The sequence below is a fragment of the Halichoerus grypus genome, chromosome X, assembly GCF_964656455.1.
Source record: "Halichoerus grypus chromosome X, mHalGry1.hap1.1, whole genome shotgun sequence".
Lineage (NCBI taxonomy): Eukaryota > Metazoa > Chordata > Mammalia > Carnivora > Phocidae > Halichoerus > Halichoerus grypus.
The window spans coordinates 116,723,124-116,741,949 of record NC_135727.1 but is presented as its reverse complement, the minus strand read 5'-3'; the positions used below and the strand labels follow the sequence as shown (position 1 = coordinate 116,741,949).

Genomic DNA, 18,826 nt, shown 5'->3' with positions numbered 1-18,826 from the left:
TAACTTTTGGCCTCCAACTTTTAGAATGAGAACATTTTAAGGTATGGCTTCGTGAGCACAGAGGCTCAGATAGGTGAGCTGACTTTTACGAGGCTGCCAAGTGCAGAATCATCTGACCCAGGACTCAGACCCAAACCTGCCCACCTCTGAATGAGTATTCCCCACCTTCTCGGACATAAATCTGCCAAGAACACGTCCCAAGACATCCTGAGGTCAGGATATCCTGTGGCTTGACTCAACACAAGAACTTAATGATCGGAGTGAACTTGTTGAGCCATTTTAACAACCTCAACAGCTGCATGGGGTTGGGGACAGGGGGAGACAAAGTCATGTTCAGAAAGGATCTTTTTTAAAACACGAAATCTCAGGGTTGAAAGAGCATAGAAACAGTGACTTAACATCCTTATTTTCTAGATGAGAAAACAGCTACACAGAATTATTTATCAAGGTCACACAGGGAGCTGGGGCCAGACACAGGCTCAACCCTCACCTGCTAAAACTCCACTTCTATTCTCTTTTGGCCACACCTCAATGGTCCAACTTAGTGAGGGAGCAAGGAACAATAATGGATTCCAGAAGCACTTAAGCACAAAACGGATTGGCTGGGTTTCCCCATTCTCTGGGCATTACGGTCTCCTAAGGGTCTACAGCTTCCATGAAGGGAAAATTCTGGCAAGGCTCCCAGGGTTGCTGACGGCGAATGGGAATTACCATGAGGTCACGTGGATGTCCTTGAGGAGGCTAATAAACCTGTCCACCAGGGGCACACACAGCGGACCCGGGATGGTGTCGCAGTTGGGCTGCATGTACTCTGAGGCACGCCTCTGGGCGTCACTCTCGCAGCAAAAATAATCAGCACACGGTGTCACGATGTACGGGATGAAATAATAATTTCCACTAGATGCCTGGAAAACAGAAACAAAAATGTTTCACAAAGTCATTGACACAGAAGCACAGCCGTGGATCTGGGCAGGCAGAACCTGGTAGGACGGGGAAGGAGAAAGCACCTGAGAATGACTGTGTGCAACAGGACAAGGAATCTCTTGGGCACAAGACCGGAAACCACTCAATGCCACAAGCCAGAACACAAAAATGTGGTTTCAGATGCTGAACTGATCTGTATAGGTCTCTGAACTTCCCTGGCAGAGCTTTTAGGGTTTTAAGTCATAGGAATGACATCATTTCACTACATGCCCCCCCCAATAAGAGCTTGAACCCAGTGATAACCAAGAACTGCAATGGAAAGGCAGATTTTCTTTCTTTCAGCATAGATGGAAAAGCCCTATTGCTTGACCATTTAACCACAGGTGAACGACAGGTAGACTTTGTTGAGTAAAAATTGTCTTACAGGGAACAGATGTCAATAAATAGGACTAATCTCAGAAATGTTTTTAAAAAGGATGCTAAAGGGGTGCCTGGGTGGCTCAGTTGGTTGGGCGTCTGCCTTTGGCTCAGATCATGATCCGGGAGTCCTGGGATCAGGCCCTGTGTTGGGCTCCCTGCTTGGTGGGGAGCCTGTTTCTCCCTCTGCCTGCTGCTTCCCTTGCTTGTACTCTCTCTCTGTCAAATAAATAAAATCTAAAAAAAAAGGATGCTAAAGTTTTATAAAGTCAAATACTGCTCAGGTAAAACAGTATCTTTTCTTGTAAGAAATAATTACAATTTGACTATGAATCATGATCCTTTGCAAAGCGTAAACACTAACCCTAAAAAGCACTGAATCATGCTCAATTTTTAGCACATGTGAAAGGTTAAAATACATTCTTATAGGACATTCTTGTATCAGTCAGGCTTTTGTCTACACTGTCACAAAAAGCAACTAGCTTAAAATTCCAGACTTTTTAACTCCCAGCTCTTCACTTAATTTTCAAGAATGTCTATATCATGCCAGAAATAATTCCTCTGATTTCTCTTTAATTTTTTTCAACTCAGCCAATGGAATTATCTGAGTATTTTAAATTGATATAGACATAACCTTGGGAAACACATTTTCTCCAAGAACAAGAAATCAAATAAGGAATGTAGCTTCTTCTAAATTAGAAAGAAATGCAGTAGTTACAGAAAACAGTCAGAACGCTATCATCTCAGATCAAACAGAAGCTGGGGAAAACCTGCACCATTGGAGTGCTCATTTCAAATACCCACGTGACCTAGGTTTTTAAGTTTTCCTTGTGAATGACATTTGCTTACAGAACTGGTGGCACGCTTATTTCCACCTGAACTCCAACTAACTACTTGTCCTGAAACTCGTCAGGCATCTCTAAGTCCTACTGAGACATGGTTGTTAGACCCTAAAATATTTCCTTAAGAAAAAATTACTCATGCTGCTCCATTCAAAAATATTTTAGACTGGGTCAGCAAACTTGTGCAGTAAAAAACCAGATGGGAAGGATTTTGGATTTTGAGGGCTAGCCTCTGCTGCAACCACTCAACTCTCCTATCACAGCATCAAAGCAACTGTAGGCAACACATAAACACGTGAGCAGAACTATGTTCCAATCAAAGTTCATTTATGGACACAAATCTGAATTTCATATGGTCACATGTCCTGCAATACTCTTCATCTTCTGACTTCTCCCCACCCTTTACACATGTAGTAAGCATTCATAACTGACCGGTCACACAGAAACAGGTGGCAGGCCAACCCTTGCCTTCCATTAAGCTCCTTGATGTTCTATTATTCCTGAAAATAGGATTTTCTGAGAATACTTACCCAGAAGAGCAGCTGGACACCATCCCTGTGTGCACCAGATATTGGGGTTAAATCCCTCAAAATACAGATACCAGTGTGTTATAAACAGAAGAGGCAAACATTCAGGTGTGTGGGTAGTAACTGGGGTCAGGGAGAAAACTCCAGCTACTTCCCAGCAATCACTGGGAACTGCCTGCACCAGGGGAACAAAGATCCTTCCCTTCCCGGCAATATCTTCAAATCCTCAAAGACGGACTCATACTGTCGAGCAAAGTAAGGTTTGGGTAGGTTAGAGACAAATTTCTCCCTCATCTATAACAGAAAGCCATGTTGTTGAAGTAAATTCAATGCCTTTTATGCGATCAGAAGGTTAAACTGCTTGTTCTTCCACCGACAATCGGCTGAGTTCAAGGTAAAAGACTTCCAACTGCAGACAGAGGAAGGAGAGGACTGTGTGCATCAGTGAGGTCTAGAAAGTAAAATATCCATGAGGAAGCAGAGTTTATTTTTTTCAAAACGTTAGAGCTAGACCTGGGGGGTGGGATGAGAAGCTTCTCAGATTACCTGGAAAAACAGCCCTAACCAGCAAAAAAAAAAGAAAAAAAAGAAAAAAAAATTAAACATTTTAAGTCTCTATGAATTGTCTAAAGAGCATACAGCAAATAGAGAAACATTTATTCAAGAAAATCAACTCCTCTTGGTAAGAATAGCCACACTCTAGCATTGGATAACCTGCTCCTCCCCTATCCTCCAGCCCAGAGTAACAGAAATGCTACCCTGGGTGGGGACAGGGAAGAAGAAGCGGCTCCCTCTTACCCCACAACCTCTAGTCTAGGATGACAGTTTCTCCTTGGCCAGGCCCACCAGCATTGTCATTTACCACCGCCTGGGCCAGAGCAGCTCTGTTCCAGGCAAGTGTGATCAAGAGGACCAGTGGGCGCCTGGGTGGCTCAGTCGTTAAGCCGCTGCCTTCGGCTGAGGTCATGATCCCGGGGTCCTGGGATCGAGTCCCGCACTGGGCTCCCTGCTCCCTGCTTCTCCCTCTGCCTGCCACTCCCCCTGCTTGTACTCTCTCTCTGTCAAAGAAATAAATAAAATCTTAAAAAAAAAAAAAAAAAAAAGAGGACCAGAGCTCCATTTCTCTACCTAGTTCCCATGTAGGCAAACTAGGCAAAAACTGGACCCTGATCACCTTTTGTCCCAGATTACACAGAGCAAAGGTTCCAGGTCAGGAGAGGCAAGCTGAGAAGATCGGGGGCTGCCACCATTGCTCAGCACTCCCTCTAGAGCAGGGTGTCATTCGGAGAGTCAGGCTGCTGCCCCTGCCCCCAGCTCTGGAGCAGGGGTGCTGAGGCTCTGCCTGGGGCTAAAAGCATCCTGTTAAGAACAGAGAGCTCAGGGCACCTGGGGTGGCTCAGTCACTGGGCATCTGCCTTCGGCTCAGGTCGTGATCCCAGGGTCCTGGGATCGAGCCCTGCACTGGACTCCCTGCTCCACGGGGAGCCTGCTTCTCCCTCTCCCATTCCCCCTGCTTGTGTTCCCTCTATCGCGGTCTCTGTCAAATAAATAAAATCTTAAAAAAAGAACAGAGAGCTCTACAGCTCTCCAGAAGTGGACCAGAGGACACACAACACAGAGTAGGGAAGGCCAAGCTTATGGGCACTATCACAAACCAGGGAGATTTCTGTGGCAGGAAATGAAGAGGAAGCTGGTAGTTCCAGATAGCTAGAGGTCAAAGGCAGACCAGCTCGTTTCACAAAGATCAACAGGGCAGAGAGCACAAAGAAGAGCCTTCCTGAGGTCAGACAAAACCCTGAAGACGGGCCCTGAAGACTACCCCTGCAAAGGAGCCCCACTTAAATGATCTCAGGCTGTGGAATGCTTACGTCTCAGGGCATGGTCAAAAACACAGTCATCAGCTTACAACTCGGGCCTATTATCAACACAGGAAGAACGCAACAGGGAAATCGGGTAAAGACATAGTGGAGGAGAGCCCAGGTGTAACCACCGTCACCCCCTTGTGGGGGTGGGAGGGTCAGAGCAGCCATGTAGATGCCCAGCGCTGTGCCCGCCAAGGAGTGACACCAGAGGCTGCACACTGAGCAGCAAAGAGACTTCACTGAACTTAGTCTAGTGAAGTCACTCAACCAACCAACCCACAAGCAACAAAAACAAGCTCCACAGACAGGAGGGAAAGAGATCAGTATCTAGAGTTGCTATATTGCATTATCTAAAATGTCCACTTTTCAGGGCACCTGGGTGGCTCAGTCGGTTAAGCGTCTGCCTCTGGCTCAGGTCATGATCCCGGGGTCCTGGGATGGAGCCCCACGTTGGGCTCCCTGCTCCGCGGGGAGCCTGCTTCTCCCTCTCCCTCTGCTGCTCCCCCTTCTCACTCTCGCTCTCTCAAATAAATAAAATCTTTAAAAAAAATAAAATGCCCACTTTTCAACAACAAAAAAAAAACAAAACATGCCAAGGAACAGGACAGTGTGATCCATACACAGGAAAAACAGCAGGCGACAGCAGCTGCCTTTGGAAGGCCCCAGATACTGGACTTAGGAGACAAAGACTAGACAGCAGCTATTATAAAGATGCTCCAAGAACTAAAGGACACATGAAATGCTGAAAGAATTAAAGGTATGACGATGATGTCTCATCAAATAGAAAATATCGATAAAGAGACAGAAGTCACAAAAAAGAAGCAAATGGAATTTCTGGTGTTCAAAAGTACAATAACCAAAATTAAAAATTCACTGAAGGGACCCAACAGGAAATCTGCGTGGAAGAAAGAATCAGCAAACTTGCACAAAGACCAACAGTCTATGCAATCCGAGGAACAGGGAGAAGAAAGAATGAAGAAAAAGGAAAAGATCCTCAAAGAAATCTGGGACACCATCCAGGGCACCAACATAAATGTCATATTATGGGAGTCCCAGAAGGACAGGAGAGAAAGGAGCAGAAAAATATCCAAAGAAATAATTCCTGAAAACTTCTTAAATGTGATTAAATGAATCTACATAGCCAAGAAATTTAATGAACTTCCCGTTGGATAACCTGAGAGATCCATACCCAGATATACCAGAGTCAACATTTTCAAAGACAAAAAGAAAATCTTGAAAGCAGCAAGAGAAAAATGTCTTAGCACGTACAAGGGAACTCCAATTAAATCAACATCTGACTTTTCTTTGGGATTAATGAAGCCAGAAGGCAGCAGGATGACATATTCAAAGGGGTGAAAGACAAAATAAGTCAGCCAGACTCTTCTATCTAGCAAAACTAGATTTTCAAAATGAAGGTGAAATGAAGACATTTTCAGATCAACAACCATGGAGATAATTTGTTCCTAGAAGACCCGGCTTACAAAAACTACTAAAGCAAGTTCTTCAGGCTGAAAGCGAGTGACACCAGACACTAATTCTAATTCACTTGATAAAAACAAATATGCCAGTAAAGGAACAGATAGGATTGCCAATCTCTTTTTTTGTCTCTTAACTGATTTAAAAGACAACTGCATGAAATGACGTATGTAATCCTATGTTGGGGACTGTAACATACAGAAATGGGATTTATTTGACACGAACAGTACAAAAGATGCAGGTGTAAACAAGGCGGTAGTGGCCCAAGGAAATGACACCATTTGTTACCCGGAATCCAGAGAAACCAACGAAAAGAACAGGAAGTGGTTGACGGAAACGTTAATATAACAAACTCTATCAATTTATACTTTTTTTTCTTCTCTTGGCTTAAAAGACAGAACATTATACAGCGTTAACAATTATGACAAAAAGATTTCCCAACATTACAACTAAATAACCCTGCATCTCCACAACAGGCAGGTAACTGAAGGTCCAAGAATCCCACCTCTTTGGATACAAGTATTACAGGTCTTAAAGTCTTAAAACTCTTTCCAAAATGAACATGTCTGCTGAAATCTTGTTGATAGTCTTTCTTCCGCAAGCCCATTCCTTCCAAATAGCACAAAAGTCAACTCCGATCCCATCCTACTAAAGTCCTCAATAATGAGGTGTGAAAAAATACGACTTTGACAAATGTAGGCTTCGTGCGCCGTTCCAGCTTAGGGCTCCAGTGGGCAGAGCGAGAGCGGCAGAGGCTCGTGCAGACCTGCCCGCAGCCAGGAGGGGACCTGATCCTTTGGGCCAACGTTCAGCCCCAGTTGGAGAAAAATGAGGAGAAAGAGAGGGAATACGTGACCTCTGCGAACAACTGAGTGAGCTGAATGAACAGGACTGAGGAGACAGCAGGAATCTGGAGCCTTGGCAAAGTAAAAATACTCCCTTTGAGAAAATCTCTCATGAAGTGTATAAAAGTTTAAGAAACTTTACAGAAAGCAATTGGGACTAATGGCTACATTTACAAAAGCAATTCATAAACTTCCAAATGAAAGCACAGGCTTTTGAGTGCACTTCTTTTGTTCTTACAAAGAAGAAGAATAGGCCCAAACATCTTCAAATGATGGGGCACATTCAGACTTTTGTTGGTGGGGAGACCAGAAATTAAAAAGAAAAACATTGATTAGCATAACACATGTCCAATAGCAAACCAAGCTTGTATATTTGTAATTGTTACATTTATAAATGGAAACATCTCAAGAATCCAGCTTATTAAAACACATTCAACAAAAGCAGCTTAGTTTCCTACATAAAGGGGCATTAGAACCAGTACGCTAGGCCCATTAATATGTAAACCCTTATTCCAAACACTCTTCAAGTATCTCCAAAAGGAAGATTCTGATACAGTAAAGTGAGGTCAGAGAGCAGAGTAAAAGCCACTGGTCTCAAGAAGTCAAACTCTTTTTGCAGACGACATGATACTTTATGTGGAAAACCCAAAAGACTCCACCCCCAAATTACTAGAACTCATCCAGCAATTCAGTAATGTGGCAGGATACAAAATCAACGCACAGAAATCAGTTGCTTTCTTATACACTAACAACGCAACTGTAGAAAGAGAAATTAAAGAAACGATTCCATTTACAATAGCACCAAAAACCATAAGATACCTCGGAATAAACCTAACCAAAGAGGTAAAGGATCTATACTCTAGGAACTACAAAACACTCATGAAAGAAATTGAAGAAGACACAAAAAGATGGAAAAATATTCCATGCTCATGGATCGGAAGAATAAACATTGTTAAAATGTCTATGCTACCCAGAGCAATCTATACCTTCAATGCCATCCCGATCAAAATTCCAATGACATTTTTCAAAGTGCTGGAACAAACAATCCTAAAATTTGTATGGAATCAGAAAAGACTCCGAATCGCCAAGGAAATGTTGAAAAAGAAAAACAAAGCTGGGGGCATCACGTTGCCCGATTTCAAGCTATATTACAAAGCTGTGATCACCAAGACAGCATGGTACTGGCACAAAAACAGACATATAGACCAATGGAACAGAATAGAGAACCCAGGTATGGACCCTCAACTCTATGGTCAAATAATCTTTGACAAAGCAGGAAAAAACATGCAATGGAAAAAAGACAGTCTCTTCAATAAATGGTGCTGGGAAAATTGGACAGCCACATGCAGAAGAATGAAACTCGACCATTCTCTAACACCATTCACAAAGATAAACTCAAAGTGGATGAAAGACCTCAATGTGAGACAGGAATCCATCAATATCCTAGAGGAGAACATAGGCAGTAACCTCTTTGACATCGGCCACAGCAACTTCTTTCAAAATACATCTCCAAAAGTTAGTGAAACAAAAGCAAAAATGAACTTTTGGGACTTCATCAAGATAAAAAGCTTCTGCACAGCAAAGGAAACAGTCAACAAAACAAAGAGGCAACCCACGGAATGGGAGAAGATATTTGCAAATGACACTACAGATAAAGGGCTGGTATCCAAAATCTATAAAGAACTTCTCAAACTCAACACCCAAAAAAACAAATAATCAAGTCAAAAAGTGGGGAGAAGAGATGAACAGACACTTCTCTGAAGAAGACATACAAATGGCTAACAGACACATGAAAAAATGTTCATTATCATTAGCCATCAGGGAAATCCAAATCAAAACCACACTGAGATACCACCTTACACCAGTTAGAATGGCCAAAATGGACAGGGAAAGAAACAACAAATGTTGGAGAGGTTGTGGAGAAAGGGGAACCCTCTTACACTGTTGGTGGGAATGCAAGTTGGTACAGCCACTTTGGAAAACAGTGTGGAGGTTCCTCAAAAATTTAAAAATAAAGCTACCCTATGACCCAGCAATTGCACTACTGGGTATTTACCCCAAAGACACAGATGTAGTGAAAAGAAGGGCCACATGCACCCCAATGTTCATAGCAGCAATGTCCGCAATAGCCAAACTGTGGAAAGAGCCGAGATGCCCTTCAACAGATGAATGGATAAAGAAGATGTGGTCCATATGTACAATGGAATATTACTCAGCCATCAGAAAAGATGAATACCCAACTTTTACATCAACATGGATGGGACTGGAGGAGATTATGCTAAGCAAAATAAGTCAAGCAGAGAAAGTCAATTATCATATGGTTTCACTTATTTGTGGAACATAAGGAATAGCATGGAGGACATTAGGAGAAGGAAGGGAAAAATGGGGGGGGGAATTGGAGGGAGAGATGAACCATGAGAGACTATGGACCTGAGAAACAAACAGGGTTTTAGAGGGGAGGGGGGAGGGGGGATTGGTTAGCCCGGTGATGGGTATTAAGGAGGGCACGTACTGCATGGAGCACTGGGCGTTATACGAAAACAATGGATCGTGGATCACTACATCAAAAACTAATGATGTATTGGTGACTAACATAATAAAATTAAAAACTACAAAAAAAAAAAAAAAAAAGCCACTGGTCTCGGACTCTGTGAGGTTAGGGAGTGGAGGAATCTGGTTCCTAACTTAGCGATGGAGATTTCCAGAACTACTGCCATGTACAGATTCACCACCATGAACAGATTGTCTTATAGCACCACTAAGTTAAAGAATAAGTGCTTTTTAAAAAGCTCTCATCATAAAGGTTTGATTATACAGCCTCGAATGCCGTAATTTTTCCCCTCTGCCAGTCACTGATTTTATTTTTCAAGTTTTTATTTCAATTCTAGGTAGTTAACATACAGTGTTAGTTTCAGGTGTATGACCTAGTGAGATTCAACACTTCCACAGTCAAATGCCATAACTTTTAATGCTTGCCTAATACACCACACGGTGAACACTGATTGTGTACTTAACCATTCTCCTGTTATTTAACCTTGTTCCGAGAAGTTTCTTACTGTACACAGAGACGAACACCTTTGCGTCTTTACACTGTGGTCTTTTCCCAAGAGGAGCTTCCCAAGAATGAAATGACTAGAGTCAGGTTAAGGTTCTTGGTCTGTGCTGCTGTCACAAAAAATGGAACAATTTATGCTCCCACCCATAGGGCATGGAGGCATCCTCATTTTATCATCATCTCAGCAGAGCCGGGCAGTGGGTTGTTTTTTCCACATTTGCTAAGTTAGGGGAAGACGAAATACCGTATTAACATTGAAATAGGAAGTATCACGTCCGTTCAAGCGTAGCAAGACGGTGGAGAGCTGCGACAGCCAAGGACTGAATCCCAGCTCCACTCCACACCAGATGAATGACCCTGGACCACGTACTTATCTATCCAAATCTCAGTGGTCTCATCTTTAAAATGGGGACAATAATACGGTCAACTTCCTTAGGTGACAGAGGCCTAACTGTGGCCATGGTGCATAGTGGGCATGAAGTATTAACTGTGTTCAATAGTTCTAGACTGGACCAGGAATTCTGAACCTGGAGTCTAGTAATCCTCGGGAGCCTGGGAACTTGAATGAGAAAAAAAAAAAAATCACATCTTTGTCACCATTTACCTTTAACTGAAATGTAATGTTGCCTTCCGTTAGGACTGTAGGTAATAACACATCTTAGTTTTAGCAGGACCTGGGACTTTGTCACTAATAGAAATCATAGAATTTTTCATAACACATTACACTTCCCGCAGAGATCTCAAAATAACTTTTATACCATTACTCCAAAATTATGACAGTTTTCAGACCTGCTGTTTGATCTAATTATTTGAGACATTAATAAAGCAGCACATAGATTACAACTTTATTTTTATTTTTTTAAAGAATTTGACAGAGAGAGAGAACAAGCTGGGGGCAGAGGCAGAAGGAGAAGCAGACTCCCTGCCAAGCAGGGAGCCTGATGTGGGGCTGGAGCCCTATGTGGGGCTCGATTCCTGGACCCTGGGATCATGACCGGAGCTGAACTGAGCCACCCAGGCATCTCCATAGATTACAACTTTAAAAAATATTTTAATAACTATGTTTCAGTATAATCAGTCTCCTTTGTAATCCTTTGTATATTTAAGCATTTTAAGATACATTCTGAGAAGGGATCCATAGGCTCCTCCAGATTGACAAAGGGGTCCAAAATCTAAGAGCCCCTGCATTGGACTCCCAGCCCATGTTTCACTTAGAACACCCCACCCGCGGCCCCACAACAGGAGTTTCCCCAGTGGGCTTCACATATGAAGACTTCCACGAATAACAGCCAGATTCCCATCCACAAGAAGCAGCCTGGATTCTCCAGAACAGCCCAGGAGAACAGAGCATGCGGGGTTCTTAACCTTACTGTCCACGGGTTTCAATAACCAAGGACACCCAGGACTTTCCCCTCAGCTGGCTCCTCTGCAGGTACTCTATACAAGGAGGCCAGGACAGAAACACATGTGAAGGGGCCTCATTAGCCTGCTCTTATTCTTATTTATGGCTAGCAGCAGGTGGCCAAGGTGGTCAATAACAGCACAGTTCTTAAAATTAATTCTCTGGAGCAAATACAACGTGTAAAAACTTATCCCAACAGACTTCATAATGAGACTTTCAGCTCGACCTCCTAGAGAACTTTTTTTTTTTAATCACGACACAAACATTTAATCAGTCAACAAAATGACCTAATCAGAAGTGGGGGCGGCGATCTAAGGCAGATGGAAAGTGGTCAAATACTACCCAAGATAAAATGATTTCTGAACACTTACAGAAGAAGGCGTATCTTGAATGCTGACAGAACGTCATACTTTAGAGCTCGTTATCTTGCAACGTAAAAGCCTGCGAGTCCTTAGTGAAAATGGAAACCAGAAAAGCATTCCCAAGAAAATTTACAGAGCAAATGAACATGGGACAATATTTTAAAAATTATTTAACGTGACTACGCATGAAAAAGTCAATTCATTAAGAAAGAAAATCCAAGTCAAGTGCTGCTCCAAAAAAAGGATTACAAGGTTTTAAGCCCTAATAGATACAATTCTTTGTCTAGTCAATTACAGAATTTTTTAAATCACCACACATGCACATCAGGGAAATGCAGGGTTTTGTTTTAAGATCATCGCAAATAGCATTCTATATTGCTGCTTCTCTGTATTTATTTGGGCAGGAAAGGAACAAACATACAGAAGCTGAATAACTATTTCAACCGGATTGTCAGGCTACTGTGCCACTTAAAAGGTAATTGAAGATATCCCTGCTGGAAACATGCCAAGCAGCACCAACTCAGCTATTGCAATAGCTCCTCTGCTTTGTTCAAACAACTGAACGGCTATCATAAAGTCCTAGAATTATTTCAGATCTGGCATGAATCTCAGTAATCACCTGATTCATCATCTCATTTTATACAGGAGGAAACCGAGACCCAGAAAGCTTAACCAAATGGCCCACAGAGGACCACAGAGCCAGAAAAACCTCAGGTCCTTTCCCTTCCTCTACAGGATCCTGGTCAATAACTGCCATTCCATCTTAATTCTCAAAGATCCCTCAATAAAGCAAAATATTTCTGTGATACACAAAACAAAATACCCAACACAAACAGACGGGTGAATGGTGAATTTTATGCTATGGGCATTGTCTCTCAGTTTAAAGAAAACAAATGGAGATCATCAGACACCAAAGACTCAGTTGGCAGGCAGAATTAGATATTTCTGTTTTGGTTCTGACACTGGCCCTGTGAAATGTGACATCGCTCCTGTGATATTCAAGAGGAACAGGCCCAAGTTTTGTGGTTTGCACCTCCAGAACACTCCAGTTAGAGAGAGAACACAAGACCACACGCATGTAGGGAGAAAAAAAGACATCAATCAAGACTAGAGAAAAGAGAATCTAAGATGAGGTAGAAATACTAAAAAAATAGCTACACAGATGAAATAAATATTCAAAGGACAGATTTTTACAGAAGTCACATTCTATGTGTAAATTAAAATTCTGCCTCTCCGTCTGCTAGGAGACGTAGCCTTCTTGTTTGAAATTCGTTCTTCACTAATAAAAGTGGTAGGAATTCTGATCTGAACTCCGAAAACCCAAAGGATATCTAAAGGGGAAAAGAAATTTAATTGTCTTTTTACCAAAGTGTCCCTAAGCAATCTACATCTTCTTTGACAGTTGTGGATCCCAAGCCATAGCTAACTGAAGAAGGGAGGCAAGCGGGAAAGATCCAGAGAAATTCTGTTACCCTAAAACTTGAATCCTCAATGTGCTCGTGAGCCAGGTAAAAAGCCTTCCAATATTGTACAAAATGCACCTAATGTTGCCCATGTCTGTTTCTCAAAGAATTTCCAATTTACTGGGATTACAGAGATAACTATTTCAATGGGAACAATGAGTTTCTCTTAAATCTCATTGGTTTTCCAGGAAAAAAAAAATAACCACCTAGTCCAGAGGTCAAGAACCAGATTAGTTTTTTAATAAGGTGGCTTTTTAATAACATGATCCTAGCTTGGAAATTTACCTTTGCTTTTTAAAAACCAACTGTGAACTCCGGCTTCAGGACATGACAAATGAAAATAAGGTTGAGTGTACTTTTAACAATTCCTTCTAGAAGTACTGGGTGGAATGGCTCATCTTCTCCTAGCAATTTTCCTGGGGGACGGGGAGGTGTATGAACCCGTGTTTCCTTTCTGGGGAGGCTATGTATAGCTTCCAGGTATTTATCCACCAATTCAAGGGAAAAAATGATTTCGGTGCCTCTTAGCCATAGAGATACAGTCCTCAATCTTGGGGTATACAGGATTTATAAATTTCTCAAATAAAATGATTATAATGTGGTGGACGCTTGGGTGCACACAGACACCACCCCCCCCAAGGTAGGAGGTGCTGCCCCTGCTGCCAGCCCGTGCCCTCCAGAACCGCCTCAGGGGCGCACGATGCCTCACCCGAAGTCACACACCTCCCAGTGAGGGCTGGACGCAGGAGTGTAAAGGCCTGGACATCTCATCCCAACTCAGAACAACCCAAAAAGCCCGTCTGAGTGCCAGAGTCTCCCCCCCCCGCCACGGGGTCAGCCAAGTCCATCACTGAACCTGCATCCCAGCTTCATTTCTCTTTGCCTGGCCCTGCTTCCTTCCCTTCTCTTCCTCAGCCGTGATGCCGAGGGCAGGCCTGAATACCTCTCCTGCACACTGAACTCAGTCTCAGAGCCCACTTCCAGGGGGGAACCAACCTGCCAAATATACCGTAACTTTGAAAGTATGGTTATTTTTTGTAAGGGAATATTAAAACAGTTAAAGAATACCTATGGACTATGTACACTAAGAAGAAACTACCAGGAAGTTCCAAGGTTTAATAGATAAAGTCGTCTCTCCTGTTCCCATAAAGGCTCAACCTTGATCTTTCATCATATAAACAGGTTTTCTGAAGTGATAAAATGCAGAAAATGGCTATCTTTGATATTTGTAAAGCAGAAGGAAATAGCATAAGGATGAAAACAGATGAAAAGAAGACAGAAAAGTAGTAATTGTTATGGAACTTGGATCAAAAGCTGCATCACATGGGGGAGGGAATGGAGGAAATAAGGGGAGGGGATGGGGGAAATAGGGGCCAGGGATGAATACGGTGATGAGCACTGAGTAATGCCTAGAACTGCTAAATCACTATACTCTACACCTAAAACAACACTATGTTAACTACACTGGAATTAAAATTTAAAACTTAATAAAAAACCTCAATTATGAAGTACAGTGTGTTAGGTGTAAAACATTTTTATGAAAGATATTTTTAAAAAAAATCTATCCTGGGGTGCCTGGCTGGCTCAGTCAGTAGAGCAGAGGACTTGTGATCTTAGGGTCGTGAGTTCAAGCCCCATGTTGGGTGTAGGGCTTACTTTAAATAAATAAACTTAAAAAAAATCTATCCTGAAAAGGAAATTAAGAAAATGATTTTATTTACAAGAGCATCCAAATGAATAAAATATCCAGGAATAAATTTAACCAAGAAGGTGAAAACCTTGTACACTGAAAACTATAAAACAATGCTGAAATAAATTAAAGAAGACCTAAAGAAACAGAAAGACATGCTGTGTTCTTGGGTTGGAAGACAAGCTTGGTACAATGCCAATACCACTTAAGGGATATACCGATACAATGCAATCTCTATCAAAATTCCAGTGGCCTGTTTTGTAGCAATGCAAAAGCCAATTCTCAAATTCGTATAGAATTCCAAGTGGCCCCAGCTGGCCAAAACGATGTTGAAAAAGAACAAAGTTAGGGGAACCAGATTTCCTAATTTCAAAACTTATTATAAAACTACAGTAATCAAAACAGCATGACCCTGGAGTAAGAGTAAACATACAGATCAATGGAAGAGAATTTAAAGCCCAGAAGCAAGCCCTTACATTTACGATCAGTCGATTTTGACAAGGGTGCCAAGACAATTCACCAGGGAATGAAAAGTCTTTTTACGAAATGGTGCTGGGACGACTGGATGTCCACATGCAAAAGAAAGAAGCTGGACCCCTAGCTCACACCAGACACAAAAACTAACTCAAAATTCATCAGAGAGAGAACCATAAGAGCCAAAACTCTAAAACTTTGTTTTAATTAATTTTCTATAAATTTTTATTTTTTAAATTCCAGTATGATTAACATACAATGTTCTATTAGTTTCAAGTGTCCAATATAGTGAACTTTCAAAAAGAAAACACAGGTGTTAATTCTTTGTGGCCCTGGGTTAGGCTAAGAGTTCCTAGATATAACATCAAAAGCACAATCTATAAAAGAAGTAATTGATAAAGTCTCTGATAAGGGCTTTGCTTCCAGAATATACAAGGAACTCTTACAACTCCGTAAGACAAAAAAACCCAATTAAAAATGAGCCAAAGATTCTAATAAACAGTTCATCAAAGAAGACTATGAATGGCTAATAAGCACAAGGGAAGATGCTCAACATCATTCGTCACTAGGGAAACACAAAACTACAACGAGACTGCACCTCATGCTCACTTGAGTGGAGGTGAAAAGAAGGACAATACCAAGTACTGGTGAGGATGTGAAGAAACTAGACCTTTGTTGCTGGTGGAAATGTAAAAATGCCATAGCCACTCTTGGTATCATCTTGGTAGTTTCTTTGAAAGTTAAACATTTATTTACCCGATGATCCAGCAAGTCCACTCCTAGGTATTTTACCCAAGAGGAATGAAGCCATATATCCACACAAAGATCTGTACCTGAATCTTTATAACATTATTCATAATAAAAAAAGTGGAAACAATCCAAGTGCCCATCAACTTCTTTATGGCTCACTAGTATTCTATCATCCGGGTATTTCACATTTCATCTGATAAACTTGTTGTGTAGTTATTCAGAGAAACAGAATGTGGAATACCCATTCGATATAACTACTCGGCAATACAAAAGAACTAGCGATACATGCTACATCATGGATGAACCTCAAAAACATCGGACTAAGTGAAAGAAATTACACACAAAAGACCACATTATATGAAAAATTGTGGAGAGATACATCTATAAGATGAAGCAGACTGGTGGTTGCTTGGGGCTGAGGGTGGCAACAGGGACTATCTGCCAATAGGTGTTTTTGTGATGAAAATGCTCTCACACTGGCCTGTGGCAAGGGCAGCACAACTCTTATTAAAAATCACTGAATCCTGTGCACACAGGTGAACTTCATGGTACGTAAAGTAGGCCTAAATAAAGCATTAAAAAAAAAAAACTTGGAACATGAGAACAAGAGCATCTTCTGAAAAAGAACTGGGTACAAAAAATGATACTATGTTTCCAAAGAGCAGAAGAGACCAGAATGGCCTGAAGCCTAGAAACTGGCCTCCCATCCTTCACATCACTGCAAAACAAATGCTTCTAGAAATAGAAGCAAGCATGCTTATCTGTGATGGTTAATTCTGTGTGTCACCTTGACTGGCCATGGGGTATCCAGATTAAACATTAGTTCTGGGTGTGCTTTAAGGGTGTTTCTGGGTGAGATCTGAATTTGAGTCAGTGGACCCAGTCAAGTAGATTGCCCTTCCCACTGTGGGTGGGCATCACCCAACCCACTGAGGCCTGAACAGAACAAAATGCAGAAAAAAGAGGAATTTACCCCTTTTGCCCCCTTGCTGCTTGAGCTGGGACAGTCATCTGCTCTGATTTTGGGACTGGGATTTACCCCCTTAGCTCCCTTAATTCTCAGGCCTCGAGACTTAGGTCTTAATTACACAACCAGCTTTCCTGGGTCTCCAACTTGCAGATGGCAAATAGTGGGACTTCTCAGCCCCCATAATCACCAGAGGTGATTCCCCATAGTAAGTATCTCCTTTTCCCTCTCCATTATCTCCTACTGGTTCTGTTTGTCTGGAGAGCCCTAATACACCAGCCCTTTACCAAATGAAGCCAAGTTCAACACACCAATAGGAACAATTCTAGAAATATAAAAGGATTCCCTGAAGGCAGAGATCTCAAAGCACCTTGGTTTCCACCTCTTCATAAATCACTTCAAGCATTCAGTGACATGTTCAGTGCGGGGAATTTCATCCATACACCCCATTCCCAGGACTTCATAATTCACCATCTAGGACTATGCTGTACCTCTTTTTTTTAAAGCTGTCCAATTCTTACATACCCACAGTTTCATCAGATTCTTTCCCAAAACCTCTGGAGTTAGACAGTCCAGCCTGCTGCTTCCAAGCAGCATTAGCCCAATCCATATTCAGGGGACAAGCGAGCAAATTCTCAGTAAAAGTCACCTGATTTACTGTGACATTCTCTTTCAATGTTTAATCACCATTAGCTGTGAGATGACCATTCTGCTGATCCCAGCCTTTTCTGAGTTTGCCCTGCTTCCCTGCCACCCGGAGTAGTAGTGTCTCCCTACTTCCCAGAAATAGAAATCATTTGAAAATGACCATGAACAATACCTCTCAAGGTTTGTCTCCCTTCAACCTTTCCTCTTAGGTGTTTTTTTCCCCACCTTTCCAGCCACCTCTGGTCCTTTATTTTGTTCTCTTAAATGCTCTAAATTTTCACACCCCATCAAGTGTGACAACTAGCACTGAGCACAGAATTCTAAAGTAATGGCAAATATGACAGTAAGATTATTTGCCAAATCCTCTAGAATAAGTTCACTACATACACACACACAACACCTAGGGAGAATGGTGCCATGATATAATTACAATTACCAGGAATGTGAAGGAATTCTGGGTGTTTAGAGGAGGGAGAATGTACCAGAAGGGAAGGTATTTAGTGGAATGGTAACAGAGTGACACTAAGGCTCTTGGAGAACAAGAGTATTTCTAGGCTCCAAAACACCCAATAGTCAGGATGGAGAAAGAGTTTTCTTCTTTGCACCTCACCTTAATATAATTCCTATTTGGAGGAATAACCATTTCTGAGACATTCCTTGCATTAAATCCAAGTTACACCTTTTTATTGTGCAAAATATGCAACCACAGACTCTGAGAGCTGGAAGTTATCTACGAACCAAGTGACAGAGTTCAACCTTCTCATTTTACTGATGAGGACACAGAGGATGACTGCCCAATGTTACTTAGAGACAAGGTCAGGACTACAACCTGCGCCTGCCGGCCTCAGGCCCAGGCTCCTTTTACTGGATCCCCACTATCTCCATCAAGGAGGTAATTTAAGAAATCAAGATCTAGAAAGAACAAGACAGACCCCCATAAGTGGACAGTATGAGGACATAAATAGGACAAAATGAAGCCACAGGTCTTCCTAGTTCTTTTCCTAAGAAGGACTCAAACCCATCCTGATGCCTTAATTTTACAGGTCAGCCTGTTAAATCCAAGCTCCAGCGGTAATTACATAAACGACACCACTTGTTTCGTTTCTAGAACTTCATCCTCTG

At 42.0% G+C, this 18,826-nt stretch overlaps 1 protein-coding gene across 1 annotated transcript in view; it reads right to left on the bottom strand.

The window, feature by feature from the left end:
• The window catches only part of MAP3K15 (mitogen-activated protein kinase kinase kinase 15), a 121,127-nt gene that overhangs the window by 78,017 nt on the left and 24,284 nt on the right, over positions 1-18,826 (bottom strand). The window contains exon 4 of the mRNA XM_078064457.1: positions 712-905. Coding sequence (XP_077920583.1) covers positions 712-905 — 194 coding nt within the window. The remainder of the gene's footprint in view (positions 1-711; positions 906-18,826) is intronic.